At 36.6% G+C, this 18,444-nt stretch overlaps 2 protein-coding genes across 2 annotated transcripts in view; one reads left to right on the top strand and one right to left on the bottom strand.

Moving 5' to 3' along the window:
- Positions 1–387: 387 nt before the first annotated feature.
- On the bottom strand, positions 388–10,068 carry LOC125650900 (adenosine 3'-phospho 5'-phosphosulfate transporter 1-like). Its single transcript, XM_048879474.2, has 3 exons — positions 9,935–10,068; positions 4,197–4,417; positions 388–3,926 (listed from the first exon to the last, which is right to left on the bottom strand). Exons 1-3 carry the CDS (start codon positions 9,952–9,954, stop codon positions 2,830–2,832), a joined length of 1,338 nt encoding a protein of 445 aa, XP_048735431.2. The 5' UTR covers positions 9,955–10,068; the 3' UTR covers positions 388–2,829.
- A 289-nt stretch (positions 10,069–10,357) lies between these two features.
- LOC125650907 (proteasome subunit alpha type-6) overlaps positions 10,358–18,444 on the top strand; it is a 31,482-nt gene continuing 23,395 nt past the window's right edge. Inside the window, exon 1 of the mRNA XM_048879486.2 lies at positions 10,358–10,686. Coding sequence (XP_048735443.1) covers positions 10,611–10,686 — 76 coding nt within the window. The 5' untranslated portion in view covers positions 10,358–10,610. The remainder of the gene's footprint in view (positions 10,687–18,444) is intronic.

Below are 18,444 nucleotides of genomic sequence, written 5' to 3'. Positions count from 1 at the left end.
CAAATTCAGACTTAATTTAGTCAAAATAAGATGTTCATAACATTTGAACTGAAACTCTTGATTTGCATACCCTAGAAATTTGATGAAGCAACGTTGAATAGCAATTTCATTTTGGAATGATTGACTTCTCAATCATTTCATCAGAATATTTAGATTTTGACTTAAGCTTCGGATGTTTCATGATCCTGGGGCCTGGTTACGAGGCATCTATATGTGGAATATACCAAGTCATATCCCCCTATAATTAATTCAAAAGATACAGTCAAGGTTAAAGTATGACATTGACACCATGACAATAAGTTAAAAATGTCGAAGTACAGTATTATCAACATGTCAGCTGGTCATGTTACTTTCAGCACACTATTCTCAAATAAACAGTATATAATAATGGATTTGCTCTTTTTCTTTAATAAACTTGCACACATATTTATGCTATAAAATAGGAGTAAGAAAACAAATGAGATTCATGAAGATAAAAGCTAAAAGATCCAAGTGAGTTTGTATATCTTGAGATAATATATACATTGTTCTTTAAAACTGACAACCATTATCTATAATAATTATTCTATAAAAACCAAAAGACCCCTGGCTCACAATGCTCACCTGAGTTATCTAGGCTTAGCTGGATTTTTTTTTTCAATCTTTATTCCCAAAGGGTCAAGAAATAATCATGTTAAAGGTAAAAAATCATGGTATCATGAAAGGTAAGGTCTTACCATGAGGAATCTATATGAAATATGAAAGCCCTACCTTATACAGTTCAGAGATACTGCCTAGGTTTACTTTCTTAAAAGGAGGTCAAAATCCAAGGTCAAGGTTACAAAGTCTAAAACTTTAGTACCAAAATAAAGGCCCTGTCCCAAGGAAATATGAAGGATATATCAATTATCATTAAGTTATGAACAAGGTTAACATTTCAGTTAAATTTGTAAAATTTGGGTCATACTACATGGGCAAGGTGACAAAAACTCAAACATCGTAGCATCAAATAAAATTTCTCGCCATAAGGAATCTATATACAAAATGTGAAAGCACTACCTTATACAGAAAGGTAAAGATAACAAACAGTGATCAATTTCATAACTCCTATAAGCAATACAAAATAGAGAATTGGACAAACACGGACCCCTGGATGCACAAGATGTGGGATCAGGTGCCTAGGAGGAGTAAGCATCCCCTGTCGATCGGTCACACCCACCGTGAGCCCTACATCTGGATCAGGTAAACGGAGTTATCTGTAGTCAAAATCAGTGTGCTAAGAACTGTCTAACAATCGGTATGAAACATGTCAGACAGCATTTGACCCAATGATGGGTTGTATTGGCAAACTATATCATTATAACGACCATAGAATTTGCTAAATGCTGACTTCAATTGAGACTGTTGAAACCCCTGCACCATCAACTTATTCGTCAGTAGCCTAGCTGCCTCGATTTAAAAACTGACCACACGCAGAACAAGCTCTTGCGTATCGAATCGGTTGAGAGATGCAGGTGATAATGGAATATTGCTACATAAACATGGAAAGCTGACGATGGAGAAGCTGAAATCATGCCATTTGTCATAAAGTTGAGTTGTTATTTTGTCATTCGTATCAGTTCAGGAGATATTGTCAAGGCTAGGTTTTAAGTAGGGCAAACTCCAAGGTCAAACGGTGAAAAACTTTTAAATTTCTTGCCATTAAGGAATCTATGCAAAATATGAAATCTCATTTTTCATAGGAATATAAAAACAGGTCAACTAACAAAGGAGCACAATTCGTGCCCATGGGCATTCCCTAACAGACTGTTGGAAGACTTGATCACCAAAGACCACGAAGATATTGTCAATGAGAAACTCCAGCATATATTTTATTTCAACTCCAGAGTACTTGTGCGTGGAATCAGAGTGGCGTATAAGAAAGGAATTTTTTCAATGACTAATCACTAGATAGGAATATTTCTGTTTTCCATTTTTGTTGAAGAAGCAACTGTCTATGATGTCAAAAAGTCTAGTCTTTAATTCATCGTGAGGAATGGTCATGATTTGTAAATCAAATTTGGATTCCAAAAAAATCTAAAGAACTTTTAGTAAACTTGAAATTGGAAAACTTTTCTCAAATCAACAACATCAAAACGTATGACTTTTCAACACTCAAAGTCATATGCTTGCATATGACTTGTTGAAAAGTCATACGTTTTGATGTTGTTGATTTGAGAAAAGTTTTGCAATTTCAAGTTTACTAAAAGTTCTTTAGATTTTTTTGGAATCCAAATTTGATCTACACCACAGATGTTTCCCTGTATATTCACATATAAAACTTTGATCCCAACCCCCAGGGGACATAATTGGACCAAATTTGAATCTGAACTACTTGGGGATGCTTGCATATTTAATTTGATATGAGTAATCATGATCCTGTTGTTCTTGAGAGCAAGATTTCAAAACATTATCCCTATAAATTCCCATGTAAAACTTTGAGGGGGGGGGGGGGGGGGGGGGGGGCACCATACCCCTAGGGGCCATGATTTGAAGAAAAAAAATTATCTATACTATATTAGGAAACTTTCATGTAAATTTAAACTTTTCTTGGCCCCATGGTTCTTGAGAAAATTTCTAAATGGCCCCACCCTATTTTTCCTTTACTTGATTATACTCCCTTTGAATGGGACAAACTTGTATCCTCTTAAAACAAAGATGATTTGTGCCAAGTTGTATTGAAATAGGCCCAATGTTGCTGGAGAAGATGAAAATGAACACAAACAGACAATGAACATATTTTGATCAAGAAAAGCTTCTTTGAGCTTTCTGCTCTGGTGAGCTAAAAACTAGATATAATTCTGTAGTTCATCAGACTTTGGAGACACTATTAGCTGGTTGACTCTGTAGAGTACGTTTCCTCTGATTGGCATATATGCGTAGAAACAAAGCCAGAAAAACTGAAAGAATGCCTAAAATCCCAATCATAGTTACTGGGTGGCCATATATAATGCACGACAGCAAAATAGCCAATCCTTGTCTGATGGTCATAATGATGGTAAAGGTGACAGGTCCAAACTTTGCAATAGTGTAAAAAATGAACAGTTGGCCACCAGCAGAGCAAAAGCTTAGAACTATGGCATGGGATATAAAATCAGGATGTTTTGTCATAAATGCTAGTGAATCAAAGAAACCTCCTTGTTCTATTAAAGATACACCAGTGAGAAGACAAGAAAAGAGATTCACTCCTGTCATCATTTGTATAGAGGAGACTTTATGGCGTTTAAAGAGTTCTCCTTGCCAGTTAGAAGTGAAACTGTCAAAAGCCATGTAACCAATGAGTAAGATGACTCCCGACATTGTGGTCACCCCTCCTGTGTGTCGTGTTGCATCTCCACTTGTCAGTAAAAACAGACTCACTCCCACAGAGATCAGTCCCGCAGTCAAGTACTCATGGTATTCGTACTTCTTCCGAGATACAACTTTGCCCATAAGCATCACTGGGATTACTTTGGATGCTTTAGCCATTACTTGTGAAGGAAAGCTAACAAACTTGAGGGCTTCATATTGGCACCAGCTGCTCATTATGTTGGAGAAGGAACTGAATGAGTATTTATACAGAGGTGTTGTATGTGTAGGCTGAGGCCTTACAATTAACACAACTACACCAATGAGAAAAGCTAAAATTCTGTTGATAAATACTAAAAATTGTGAGTTTTTAAAGTATTCTCCTTGAGTATGATCTGTGCGTCCATATTCTGATGTCATGATTTTCTCTTGAAGAACTCCCCATGTTAAGTATGATCCCTGCAGTCCAGCTACACAAAATAGTAATGTAAGACCCCGTTGTACTGAAGAGTCCTCGGCAGAATCACTGCCCTTCCCATGATCCTCTTCCTGTGTAACGGGTAGAGTAGCCTCCTTACCAAACGCCAATTGTTTCAAGAATTCTTGTATCACACCTTGACCTAAACAGCAGAAACACTTCTATATTATAAGTAAATAATGAATTTGGTACATTATGACAGTGAGCACTAATAAAAACCATTTACAGGTGAATATACCACGACTTCATATCAGGTTAAAAGGGGTTATTGTGTGTTACATCTTATCTTAACAGATTTGTATGGCAGCTTGTTTGTGCCAAGTTGAAATTTGCATTTGCAATGTGCATGCTGACATCGATGTACAAAATCTTTGTGCAAACATTATCAAGTGTACTTTAATGCTTCACTTACCTGTTGTTTCACTGTATTTAATTTTTCTCAGGTAATTTATTATGATCGCCCCTGGTACAAACACAGTGGCGTATCCCAGGAGATTGATAGCCAAACGAATGATCCAGAAGTCTATAAGGTTGTTCCCCACCCCAGTTGGAGACTCAGTTCCTAGCACACAGGGTACAATGAAGTTCACAGCTAATAAACTGACACCCCAGAGTCCTGCCATTACAGCAATCCTGCAATACAAAACAAATAAAATTCAATACATGTATGTGGATAGCAAATATGTACCAATTTGTTAGTTCCCGGTCAGGCCAAGATAAATGTCATTATCAAAAGCACATATCAACAATGATCCATACACAGAACTTTATCATCTATGCTTTGCAGTACCTAACAGTGGGTCTTACTTTAACAGTGTTTTCAATGATAAATACTATTCATTCACATTGATGGTCTCCTTTTCATTACGAACTCATTTATTCAAGAAACAGATTACTTTTAATTTCTATATATTGATTATTCACATGTGGAACTTCAAATTCTCCTTGTCACCCTGCCCTAGTGATCCATCTTTGCATGCCAAGTGTCTGATTCCCTTATCAGACACTTAATTGGCATGCAAAGATACCAGAGATTGATGATGTAAACAAATTTGCACCTACATTACATGAGGATGCTTGCAGGGCCAAAACAGGGATTTCAAGTTTTACATTGGATTAAAGAATACAATCAGTGGGGTGGTGAGTATCTTGCTCCATTTACAGTACAAGTGTAGGCAAGAATTGGAAGCAGAAGGCTTCAATGAGGCGTGGAGCAACATAAAGGAGTAGGTGTGGGGAAGGGGGCACCTTGAAAACTGATTTTTAAAGATGCAATATCTTTTATACCTTTCTTTCATAGGATATCTGTATCTTACATGTGTAGATATGAAAGAAATAATTTTCTTTATTACAAAAAAAAATTATAATAGAAAAGAAATCTGGACATCTTTGTGCTCAAAATTTAAACAAAGGCTTTAAAAACCGGTCATTTGATGAATATCAATAGAGATTTAACAAAAATAGACAAACCTGATTTCAGAAGAAGCATATAGCTCTTAATGGAGCATGAACACAATTTGAGCTGAAAATCTTCAAATTTTATTTTCCCATTTTTATTGTTTACATGCAGTGCTAACTAACACACCTCCAATGGTCCACCAAAATTTGAATATCAGTTGTTGTGTTAGACATGTTATAAGTGAGATACAGCACTCACAATTTGAATATCAGTTGTTGTGTTAGACATGTTATAAGTGAGATACAGCACTCACAATTTGTTATCAGTTGTTGTGTTAGACATGTTATAAGTGAGATACAGCACTCACAATTTGTTATCAGTTGTTGTGTTAGACATGTTATAAGTGAGATACAGCACTCACAATTTGTTATCAGTTGTTGTGTTAGACATGTTATAAGTGAGATACAGCACTCACAATTTGTTATCAGTTGTTGTGTTAGACATGTTATAAGTGAGATACAGCACTCACAATTTGTTATCAGTTGTTGTGTTAGACATGTTATAAGTGAGATACAGCACTCACAATTTGAATATCAGTTGTTGTGTTAGACATGTTATAAGTGAGATACAGCACTCACAATTTGTTATCAGTTGTTGTGTTAGACATGTTATAAGTGAGATACAGCACTCACAATTTGTTATCAGTTGTTGTGTTAGACATGTTATAAGTGAGATACAGCACTCACAATTTGAATATCAGTTGTTGTGTTAGACATGTTATAAGTGAGATACAGCACTCACAATTTGTTATCAGTTGTTGTGTTAGACATGTTATAAGTGAGATACAGCACTCACAATTTGTTATCAGTTGTTGTGTTAGACATGTTATAAGTGAGATACAGCACTCACAATTTGTTATCAGTTGTTGTGTTAGACATGTTATAAGTGAGATACAGCACTCACAATTTGAATATCAGTTGTTGTGTTAGACATGTTATAAGTGAGATACAGCACTCACAATTTGTTATCAGTTGTTGTGTTAGACATGTTATAAGTGAGATACAGCACTCACAATTTGTTATCAGTTGTTGTGTTAGACATGTTATAAGTGAGATACAGCACTCACAATTTGAATATCAGTTGTTGTGTTAGACATGTTATAAGTGAGATACAGCACTCACAATTTGTTATCAGTTGTTGTGTTAGACATGTTATAAGTGAGATACAGCACTCACAATTTGTTATCAGTTGTTGTGTTAGACATGTTATAAGTGAGATACAGCACTCACAATTTCTTGTTATGTAAACAAGGCTTGTGCCATGTTTTTGTTTACATATAGCTTGCTTAATAAAAAATAGCAAATGAGATGTGCCAAACACTAGAAACACTAACTGTGTTCAGAAGTAACTTTTAAATTGAAAATATCTGCTTCAAATGAAACTTTTACTAGTATTTAACCTAGTATATATGTAAACACAAAAACATGGCACGAGCGTTGTTAACATATCAAAGAATTGTGAGCTCTGTATCTCTCATGTACCTTGACAACTGACATTCAAATTTTTGATGACTATTAGAAATTCCTTAAGTTAATAAATATTTATTATTTTGGGGGTTATTTCTATTTAGTTTTATGGATATGTGCAGCAAACACACTAGCTGGTGTCAATGAATTCCCACTTATCAATGTGGAGTCCACTCTGACTCTCCCCCGCACATGTCTCGATATAAAAGCGGGATTAACAGTCAGATGAATCTCGGATTAGATATTTATTAGTGTACAGGTGACAATCGATTATGAAAAATAGAATCGATAATCGGAATCGAAGAGCCAAAAACGATCAACAATCGATTGTCAGCGACAATTGTTTCATCACTAATTAATACATGCCCAAATATTATATTCTGAAATCTAATGTGTTTAAAAAGTTTCACAAAAAAATTAAGCTAGGTTATACATTATGAAAGGCTCCTAAATGTGGAATTTGAATGGGACCCTGAACACCTAACCAATGAATCACCACTGGAAGGGCCACCTGTCCCAATCTCAATTGATATGGTGAAAAAGGTCATCTCCAAGATGAAGTTGGGTAAAGCGGCAGGACCATCGGGAATAGTAGTGGAGATGATCAGAGCCGAAGGTGACACAGGTGTATCCATGATCCGTGACCTTGCATCCTCAATTGTCCGTGATGGCAAGGTCCCCACTGACTGGGAGCAGAGTTTCATTGTCTGCCTCTACAAGGGCAAGGGTGATGCTCTGGACAGGGGCAACTACCGGGGACTCAAACTGACAGAACAAGTCATGAAAGTCCTGGAGAGGATTGTGGACAGCCTTATTAGGCAGTTGGTGACAATCGATGACTCCAAGTTTGGCTTCGTCCCTGGCAGAGGTACAACTGACGCAATATTTGTTGTTCAGCAGCTGCAGGAAAAATATCTCGCAGTAAACAAACGGCTCTATATGGCGTTCGTGGACCTCAAAAAGGCATTTGACTGTGTCCCTCAGAAGGTGATCTGGTGGGCACTGCGAAAACTTAGTGTGGAAGAGTGGATTGTGCGTCTGGTGCAGGGGATGTATGCAAATGCCCGTAGCTGTGTCCGTGTTGGTGATGGCTACAGTGAGGAGTTTGCTATGAGGGTCGGAGTCCATCAGGGGTCAGTACTTAATTAGCCCTCTGCTTTTCATCATCGTCCTCGAGGCTCTTTCACGCAAATTTCGCACCGGTGTTCCCTGGGAGGATCTGTATGCAGATGACCTGGTTATCATTACTGACTCATTGGATGAATGTGTCAAGAGGCTTCTGACTTGGAAAGAAGCTATGGAAAGGAAAGGACTGAGAGTGAATGCAGGCAAAACCAAGATCATGATCTGCGGTACGGGTCTTGACCTACTTCAGGACTCGGGCAGCTTCTTATGTGCTGTCTGTCGTACAGGTGTAGGCAGCAATAGTATTTTCTGCAATAGCTGCAAGCACTGGGTGCACAAGAAATGCAGTGGGCTCGTGCGCATGTCTGTGGACCCTGACTTCAGATGTTCAAGATGCAGAGGAACTACTCGCTCTCTTGACGGCAGGCCGCAGAGTGATATCCAAGTTGGTCTGGACAAGTTGGAGGTCGTAGGCTCCTTCTGCTACCTCGGAGACAAATTGCTTTCCGCAGCTGGTGGCTGTGACCTTGCAGCCACTATGCGTGTGAAGACTGCTTGGAAGAAGTTCAGGGAGCTGCTACCAGTCCTGAAATCATGCCACCTGTCGTATAAGACCCGTGGTCTAGTGTATAACACCTGTGTACGGAGCGCTATGCTCCATGCCAGTGAGACCTGGGCACTGACCAAGCCAAATCTTCATCGCCTACTACGCAATGACAGGGCCATGATAAGACAGATCTGTAACACCAAGCTTGAAGATATGGCCACTGTAAGTTCAACTGAATTGCTGGGGCGGCTTGGCATCAACGACCTCGACCTCATCTTAAGGGAAAGGAGACTCCGCTGGTATGGCCACGTTGTTAGATCCAGCAGTGCAGTCAAAAGCGCTCTAAATATAAAAGTTCCCGGGAGACGTAGAGTTGGTCGGCCAATGCTATCTTGGAGAGAGCTGACAGAGAAAGATCGTAGAGAATGGAAGCTCTCTACTGCTGACCCTCAAGACCGGAAAGAATGGAGATCTGAGGTGAGATCTGCCATGCGTGCAGCCAGCCAGATACCTGGAAGGGGGCCCACTAGTGTGGACACTACCCGTGATACCGCACAGATATAAAAAGGAACCGACAACAACATTTGCGGAATGCTATTGTTTACAAAGTTTTCAAAATTAATGGATATCGATTTAAGTTTATGATGTCTGACTATCACAATTCAAGTATTCTCTAAGTAAAATGTGTCATCTAAAAGTTTGATTTGTGACTGTACAAAATTAAGATGCTTTAAATTACAAAATTAATATTTCACTGGTCTGTTGTTAACATAAAAAGACTCGATTCTTTGTTTACATCACAAAGTTAAGGCTAAAATATTGCTCTTATCCTTGCATTCAGATGGTCAAATTTTTGGCTGTTAACATTAGAATTCATGAGTTATATTTTTAATATTTAACATCAAAAATGAAAAATATTTGTTTTCAAAAAATGTGAACCAGTCCCTTTAAATAATTATATATATTATATAGACATCTCATTTGAATTCTTTGAAAAAATGTCAGAAGCAATTAGATTCATAATCATACAAAACAAATATATAAAAAGAACTCACATGGGAAAAATCGGAAATAAATTCATGCGGATTTTAGAGCTATTTAACTAAACCATCATGCAAATACTAGTGAAAATATTGGCACCCCGATTGTGCGAATAGTGAAAATTATCGGCATGACAGTTGTGTCAATATAGACACTTCTGTGAAATTATTAAATCAAGCAGTATACTTAATCAAAATTTTTGTAAATTTCTATGGTGGAAAATTTTTGTTTTTAAACACTCTTTAAAATCATACCACAATTAAAAGAAATCCAACCAACCATCTATCAGAAATGAAATATGATCGTTGTACATTGAACACCTTAAAATGTTTTGATATAAACATTTAACTAGTAGTAATAGCGGCTTACTTAGGTTTGATTTGGATTCAACATTTTGAGGATGTGCACTCTTTATCGTCCGAGATAATCTACTATCATCAAGAATAGGTGTAATAAAAGATGCCGTTCTCGCTCAATAAGCACTTAGAATTGGTACATCAATAAAATTTTACCTGCGATGGCTCGATTTCATTCTAATATTTCAAGAAAAAGTTATTTTTCTACATGCCATATGGCAACACTCGCCAAGTACAGATCTCTCCACATGGCCAACCTGTTACACAGCAATTGTGATATAAGAGTGCAATCAATGATTTAATTTCTGTTTATATTTAGTATTTACCTGACAATAGGAAGTCAATCAACGGCATACGTGGACTGGGGATATATATCAAGCATACCAAACACCGGTAAAAAGAGTGTACACTTAGCTGAATTTAGTTTTTAGATTTTTCCTCCTTGATTGTTTGTGGAGTGCTTTGATAGAGATTAAAATCCATTTTATACAATATATAAGAAGCGAATATATTTCTGAATCACAGTCTGTACATGATTTATACCAAAAACTTTTTAAATATAGTCGAACTAATTTTACCCTTCTCCAAAAAGATGCAAAACTAAACCCCAAACAAATTGATCTAAACAACTTTGAATTGCATAAAAATATATGACGTAAATTCAATCGCAAGTTTCTAAAGTGTCTCTCTTGCAAGTAAGTAATCAAAATTTAAAAATAATGATAATAATAATAAAATAAAGAAATAGTTTCGTATTATAGCTAGCTCTGCATATGCCGGAAAGAAGAAAAGGCTAACTCATCACGCTCGTATTATTGTTCAACGATCAACAATGTCTCGTGGAAGCAGTGCAGGATTTGATAGACATATCACAATATTTTCACCAGAGGGTAGACTTTATCAAGTTGGTAAGTTACACAAACAACAAAAATACAATGTAATTAACGTGTTTTTACCATGTAGCCCGAACTATCTCTGCCAATAATCGTTCTGCATAAGGTGCAGGACGCCGAACGTCTCTAAACTGATTGAACGTATTTGTAAATCTTATTAATTCGGCAACTAGTGATTTCAGGATTTAGATATAGTTTAAACCTACTTTTGACACTAAACTTTCTTGTTATTTTGAAATCTCTAGAAGTGATAGTAGCGACATTTTGTTCTTTATCATTATCCTTCATAGAAAAGATTGTACCAACAGCGTTTTTTTCTCTACCCATTGGTACTGGTACCGGTACCCATTCAATTGGGAGAAACAGCGTCAATATCGAACAAATTGGGAATTATCTACCAACTAGGGGTGTGTATTGCTCAAGATTTTCTGATACGATACTATACAATATTTTCTGATGCGATATCTGATATATTGGATATACAAGGTAGTTAAGCATTTACTGAAGTAAAATATCAAAATTAAAAAAAAAATGAAGTGGTTTAATATCTTTTATTTCATAACAAAACAAACAATGACAATTAAAGTCTGAGGAAACTCCAATGTCACAATGTAAAAGAGGGGATTAAAGTCTGATGAAACTCCGATCATGTGTCCCAATGTAAAAACGGGGATTAAAGTCTGAGGAATCTCTGATGTCACAATGTAAAAGCGGGGATTAACGTCTGAGAAATCTCCAATGTCACATTGTAAAAGCGGGGATTAAAGTCTGAGAAATCGTGTTCCTGTTAGAAGCCATTTTTAAATTGAGAACTTCGATCCCGACTATAAAAAGGGCTATTTTTAACCCCGACATATCGTATTGTATCGTCGAAACACTGTATCGTATATCGCTGGACAGGCGTATACCGGTACATTGCGATATATCGATATATTGATTCACCCCTACTACCAACGTATCTGCAAATGATTTCAACTAAAAGAAAAGGGGGGGGGGGAAGCAAAACAAGAAGTATTCATCACTTTACAAACTTTTTTTTACGGTAATACAGTGGAACCCCGTTATTACGTTTTCCATTTTGTCATGATAAAATAACGTAATACCGGGGGCAACGTAATAAACGTTCCCAGTGAAATCCGTTAAAAATATAATTTGGAAATTGTATATCGTCCGTTGGTACTCCGTGAAGGGGTGTGTGAATATATTTTTACTGTTTCTTTCTTTAAAAGACTATGATACTTTGTTTTATTTACATCGTATCTTTAATGTCCGTAATTCTTCATGTTCTTATCCCTTTTCTTTATTTCTGGTGTAGGATACATAAGGATGTTTTGATAAACGTTGCTTTTTCTGCATTCGTTTGGACCGCCATTTTGTTCAACTTTAAAACAATGAGTTCATGTAAATTTCTATCAATAACTCGTTCCGGTTCGTATTCAACATTCGTATTAAAAAAATAACAAAACATCGTTTTATTAAGTTCTCTGATTACACAATACACAACACAATAAAAAAAATCCCACCCAAAAACAACAAAACTATAGACACAAATCGCACACGATACCCAACACTTACACACTTTTCTCACCAACGATGAACACGGAGAACAATTTAAGCGCAATCCACATAAAAAAAATATAATGATGCACGAAGATTTCATTTATAACGCTAAATGATGGCACTAAAATCACGTGCGCATCAAGGGATATTAGAATATTCACTGAGGTAAATACCGTGCACGAATCGGCCGATAACACAGGACAGTTTGATTGGTGTATGTGTATGGAAGAGATTTACGAACACCCAAGCTGCATGTCCAAACAACGGACAATTTTTTAATTGAACACCTTTAGTCACCTATGTCCAAGCAGTTACCCAAGCGGTTTTAACATTGCTATGATAAATCTTGTCTTTCATGTTTGGTACCAAAGCTGTCCGTAAATAGAGTTTTAATAGCAAAGATAATCACACTATGCTGAACACTCAGGTGGTTGAGAAACTATTTCTTCATTATCAAAATATGAAAAATGAAGTAAATTTCATGAAGTACGATGTCTAAATAAACATTATTTAATTGTTTATCACTGGCTTCGATACGGGGTATTCACCTGTATTGACGTCGCTAGATCTATCGAAGCGTGATCAGTCAAGCATCTCTAATCCCCAAACAGACCAGGAAATTTACGTGGTGACTGCCTCAAGCAGTCAAGGTGTGAATGGCTTATTATTTTGAGAATCATTATTGAATAATCAGGGGTTTATTACGTTTTTGTCGGAATTTTTACAACGTAATACCGAGTCCCGGCATCTTAGGACAACGTAGTAACGAGGTCTATTTTATATAGGTTTGTTAAGAAATGGTTTTGTGCTTTGAAATTCCAACGTAATATGCGGACTAACGTATTAAAGGGTGAACATAATAACGGGGTTCCACTGTATTTGCTGTTGTGAGAGTCACAAGGAATCATCGTAGGCTCTTTTTAGAATTGTCATAGCTCTACAATACGTGATCTATACTTTCGATTTAATACCGGAACTGAACATTTTAGTTAACTTGTACAAAGTTTCAGGCTAAGTAAATTACGATGTCAGCGGACTATTTTTCGGCAAATGAATTGGGAATTTTTAGTCTCGAAATTGGGTATAGCAAAATAAAAAAATTCGGGGTGGGCTAATTTTTTAGGGGCGAGTGGGGATGATAATCTATCAATTAAGTTGAATTGGCCTAACACATATATCGAGAAAAAATAGTTTAATATTAACAAACTTTGTTTTTTTTTTATTCAACTTCATACTCCATTTCCAATTCTACATTTAATCTATTGATATTGTCCTCATTTTCTTTTTTCTTTTGCTCATCATAATCATAATCACTGTCCAGAAAATACTTTAACTGTGGAATCATATACATGCCATTTGTTTGACCTTCACCTTAAAATTATTTTTGCTAAGTCGAACGTATATTATTTTGTTTTGATATTCTTGCTATACTTGAATATTTGGGAAATAAAGAAAAAATAGGATAACTCTAGTTATATTGTTGAGGAAAATTTTAGTTTAAAAATCGATCCCAATAAAATTCATCAATGCAGATTTTAAAAAAAGCATCGACATTTAAAGACATATGAATCGTATGTTGAAAAATTTGTCTAGAGCACTAGTCATAATCTTCAAACCGCTTAGACGCTTAAGTCTTATACACTAAAATTAACGGAGGGAAATCCAGGTCACAAAAATAGATTTTGATGATTGTAAGGGAAAATATTCATTTTACGTGTATTATCACACACGTATCACTATCATAATTATTCCTTTGTTTCTTAGAATTTGGCATAGACAATTCGGGATATCTTATTTGCGCATGGCATGGCCCGACGTGACGACATCATATGAAATAGCCTCGGTCTACCGTTAAATTCTCAGACTGTGTTTATATAAGGAAAAAAACGCTGATCAAAACCAGTAGTGAGGTCAAAACAAAGCAGTTATACAGGAAGGTAGCTTTGATATGCCAGTTGGTTGTGTGCCTTGTGAAAGATAATTTTCTGCAATGAAATGTCTTAAGCATTGGAACAGAGATGGGCTGGTTGGTCTTGTCTTGTTATTTAACACTTCACCCAACCCCTTCCACCCACCTTCACCCCCGCCAGGGCTCTTCCCAGGACCCGCTTGTGGCGTAAGTCTACCCCAAAAACTTTTGTTTATGCCGTGAGCGCCACCTACTGACGGTTAGTGATGGGCAATCGGGGGAAAAACATTAATCAATGATCGGATTAATCGGATGTACCTTTTCGATTGATTAATCGAAAAATAATCGAATTTTAATTATTTCAAATTTATGGCATAAATACATTAAATTTACTTTGTTTTTTACCCTAGATATTAAGTTAATTAGAATAAAATCATTAGATAGATTGTATCTTGTTTAACATCTCGAGAGAGAAAGAATTTTTCACTCATATAGAGACGTCCAAAATCATAATTAGAAATTTGAAGTTAATAATCCCATACTTTCGATTTTATTTTCCCGGGATAGGCATAGATCTCTCGACTTTTGTTCTTATGGGATCCAGGTCAGAATAGAGCCTCATTACCCCTTGCTTGTTGTAAGAGGCAAAATCTGAGGCACTGTGTCACAGCAGGTGTGGCACGATAAAGATCCCTCCCTGTTCAAAGACTGTAAGCACCGGACATAGGCAGGCAATTTTGCAGGCCGTTACCGGCAATGGTCAGTGATGTCTCCATATGAGTGGAAGATTCTCAAGAGAAACGTTAAACAATCTTATCGGATGATTCAGCTTCGTCAGCCATTTTTTATTTTAGATAAGTCGCGGCAGGAATATTCGTATTATTTTTTTTTAAAATACCGATGTCGGCGATTTTCGATTTTCAAAATGACAATCGATTATTCACATCGTTTCAGTTATAGCGACCCACAATCGAAAGTCGGCGACAATCGGTACATCACTACTGATGGTACAGTATCAATTTGCAAGGTGAAGTACAAAATCTAGGATAGTTATAAATTGTTATGCCCCCCTTCAAAGAAGAGGGGCATATTGATTTGCACCTGTCGGTTGGTAGACCACATGTTGTCTGCTCAATATCTTGAGAACCATTCACTTGATGATAAAGATATTTCGTATGTGGGTTGGTTATGAGTAGAAGAGGACCCCTATTGTTTTTCAGGTCAAAGGTCAATCTACTCTGGACATAGGAATATACTGTCCGATTAATATCTTGAGAACCCTTTGCTTGACAGACATCAAACTTGGTACACTGGTATATCTTTAGAAGATGACCCCTATTGATTTTGAGGTCAAGGGTCAAACTGGACGTAGGAATATACTGTCCGCTCAATATCTTGAGAACCCTTTGCTTGACAGACATCAAATTGGGTACACTGGTACATCTGCAGAAGAAGATGACCCCCATTGATTTTGAGGTCACATGGTCAAAGGTCAATGGTTAAACAGGACATAGTAATATATTGCCTCCTATATTTTAAGAATTGTTTCCTTCATTGACACCAAACCTGGTACACTTGTACAGCATAAGGAGTAGATTACCGCTATTGATTTTTAGGGCAATGGGTCAATTCATTCCTGACATTGAAAGATATTGTCTGTTCAATATTTCGAATTGGTGATATTACTATCAATCAAATTATGCATGTGTATAACCCTTTTCAATTTTGCACTATGGGGGCATATATGATTATATGTTATACAAACATCTCTTGTTTTCCTTTTGTTTTCATTTACAAATATTAGACAAGAGTTATTGTTCTTAAAACTTTATTTGACTACATGTATATTCTCCGGACATATATACGTATTATCTCAGTATTGTTTAGAGAAAAAGGAAGTTCAAATTAATAAGATATCACCATATAATCTGTGTATATATGGCCAATCTCTGGTCTTGCTACTTATTTTCTCACTTCAAAGTACTGACAAAACGTCACATGCTTTCTACACCATATACATAAACTTTGAACTCCTTACTTTCATTTTGCGTGAATTCTTTCGTATTCAAACCTCAGGCTTTATCATATAAATTAAAACAGTGAAAAGTATACCTAGCGCAGTGAGGTCAACTTTTTGTGATTGTGGGAAACGTTACCGCCGGTGCCTCCTATCGACCGTGCCCATTGCTAGTGCACGGTTGTAGGGGTGATTAAAGTATTTCCTCCTGCTTTATCACACTGACCCTAGGTTATATCCCCCTGGGAAAAATGGGCCAAGGTTAAATTCCATCTAGGGAATAACACATTGACGGTGCTACCATTTGAGCGAGTGCAGCCACATGTACATATATTTTGTAATGTTCAGTCTTTGATGAGGTTCAATTTAAACAATATCTAAAGTATATCAGATACTCAGTACATGAATGTTAGGCAGCAGAAACAGCCTATTTTATCATCAAATCATTATTTAAGTCCTGTATCGCAGTTCTTGCTAGATTTAGATAACTCTGAAATACCCAGGCTCCAGCATGAACATTTTACAAGCATATACATCAGGACTTTCAAAAAGATTTGAAATGGGAGGTGCTTTTCTAAAAAATATGGGGTACCTCATGCGAACGCAGAATGCGCAAGCCTCTGAGGGCATACCCCTACCCCGGAAAAATTTTGAATTCTAGAAGCCACAGGACATTTTAACTGCATTTCCTGGTATGGTTTTTGGACAGCCAAAAGTAGGCTAGTAGAATGTAATTTTCATGCCATATTTCATTGTTGTTTTTTTGTTTGTTTATTTGATTCATAAGAAGTAACACATCTAAAGTAATAAATTGGTAAAAAAAAAAAAAAGTTTTACATACAAATATATAAGAAAAAACTTTAGAAATCTTCTTGAATCTTCTCAAGAAAAACTGGACCAGAAAAGTTTACATTTACATGAAAGCTTCCTGACAGTGCAGATTCAAGTTTGTTAAAATCATGGCCCCCGAGGGTAGGATGGGGCCACAATAGGGTATCAAAGTTTTACATACAAATGTATAGGGAGAATCTTTAAAAATCTTCTTCTCAAGAACCATTTGTCCAAAGAAGTTTACGTTACATTTACAGGGTTTGACACTCGTCAGAATTTGAACTCGCCATGGGGGCAACCTAGGTACTAATTTCAAGTTGCCCGAATGGGTTTCAGGTTGCCCAAACAAAAGATACTTTAAATGTATTCTTAAAATTTATTGCATTTCTATTTCAGTTTCAAACAGAATCTCAATAACTCTCTCCTCGCAAACATCGTTTTGTCACTCTCAACCATTTCCTTATAATCATTCTCATTCTATCCAAAACTTTCCATGCTCTCTACCACTACATTCTTTGCACTCCACTCTGACTAACATTCACCTTTTCACAACTTCATTCACACTATATTTCAAATGGACAATTTATGTATGGCCATCCTTTTAGGTGTTTCCCCTCTCTATAGTTTATGTAATGAATGTTTGTTGTTCTTGCATGCTCTTAAATGCCTCAATAGACCCAAAAATTAAAAAAGCAAACAAACATTGTTTTCAATCTCAGATTTTTCACTTTATTTCAACCAAAATTTCAACCACTGTTTCTGTCCTTAAAGTATACACTTGTCCTTGTCTTGTGTCTGGAATAGGTAGCTTATATATTTCGTTTTACAACTTTAAGTCCGAGTGATGTTGAGCCCTGGATAAAGTCGGAGGTGCGGGCAGCAAGAACAAAAGATTTTCTCATCTTCATAAATGAGCCACTGACGCTCCCTGGGTGAACGATGTCTTAAACAGCCCCTCTTTAAGGTTTCCTTTGTAGTTTAATCTTTTCCTAGATTGTTTTGGCATCTGTAACCCAGTTTCTTTACCCCAACAAGACAGAATGCCCACGTTGTTTAACCGGATGTTTTGCTCTAGCGTGATAGAATGCAAATGGAATATTTCCGAAAGACAACCTCCGTTATCGCACCAGACCAAAATACTAACGAAGTTTTACCGGCTGGATTTATTTCTTTTCACATTATTTTGAATTGTATTCATTTTCTAAATGTTTACAAATTTTAGTCACAATCCAAATTCATCACCAGGTCGCCATTTGGGCAAACTAGGCTAACAAACGGGTCATCAAAAATTATTTTTTGGTGGAAAAAATGAGGTGATGAGCGTGAATGTCGAACCCTGCATTTACATGAAAGCTAGATTCCTTACATAGTGCAGATTCAAGTTTGTACAAAATCATGGCCCCTGGGGGTAGGTTAAATTGGGGCCACAATAGGGGATAAAAGTTTTACATGCGAA

The sequence above is a fragment of the Ostrea edulis genome, chromosome 5 (genome assembly GCF_947568905.1).
Source record: "Ostrea edulis chromosome 5, xbOstEdul1.1, whole genome shotgun sequence".
Lineage (NCBI taxonomy): Eukaryota > Metazoa > Mollusca > Bivalvia > Ostreida > Ostreidae > Ostrea > Ostrea edulis.
Note: the sequence above shows the minus strand (reverse complement) of the source record. Positions and strands in the feature narration are given on the sequence as shown.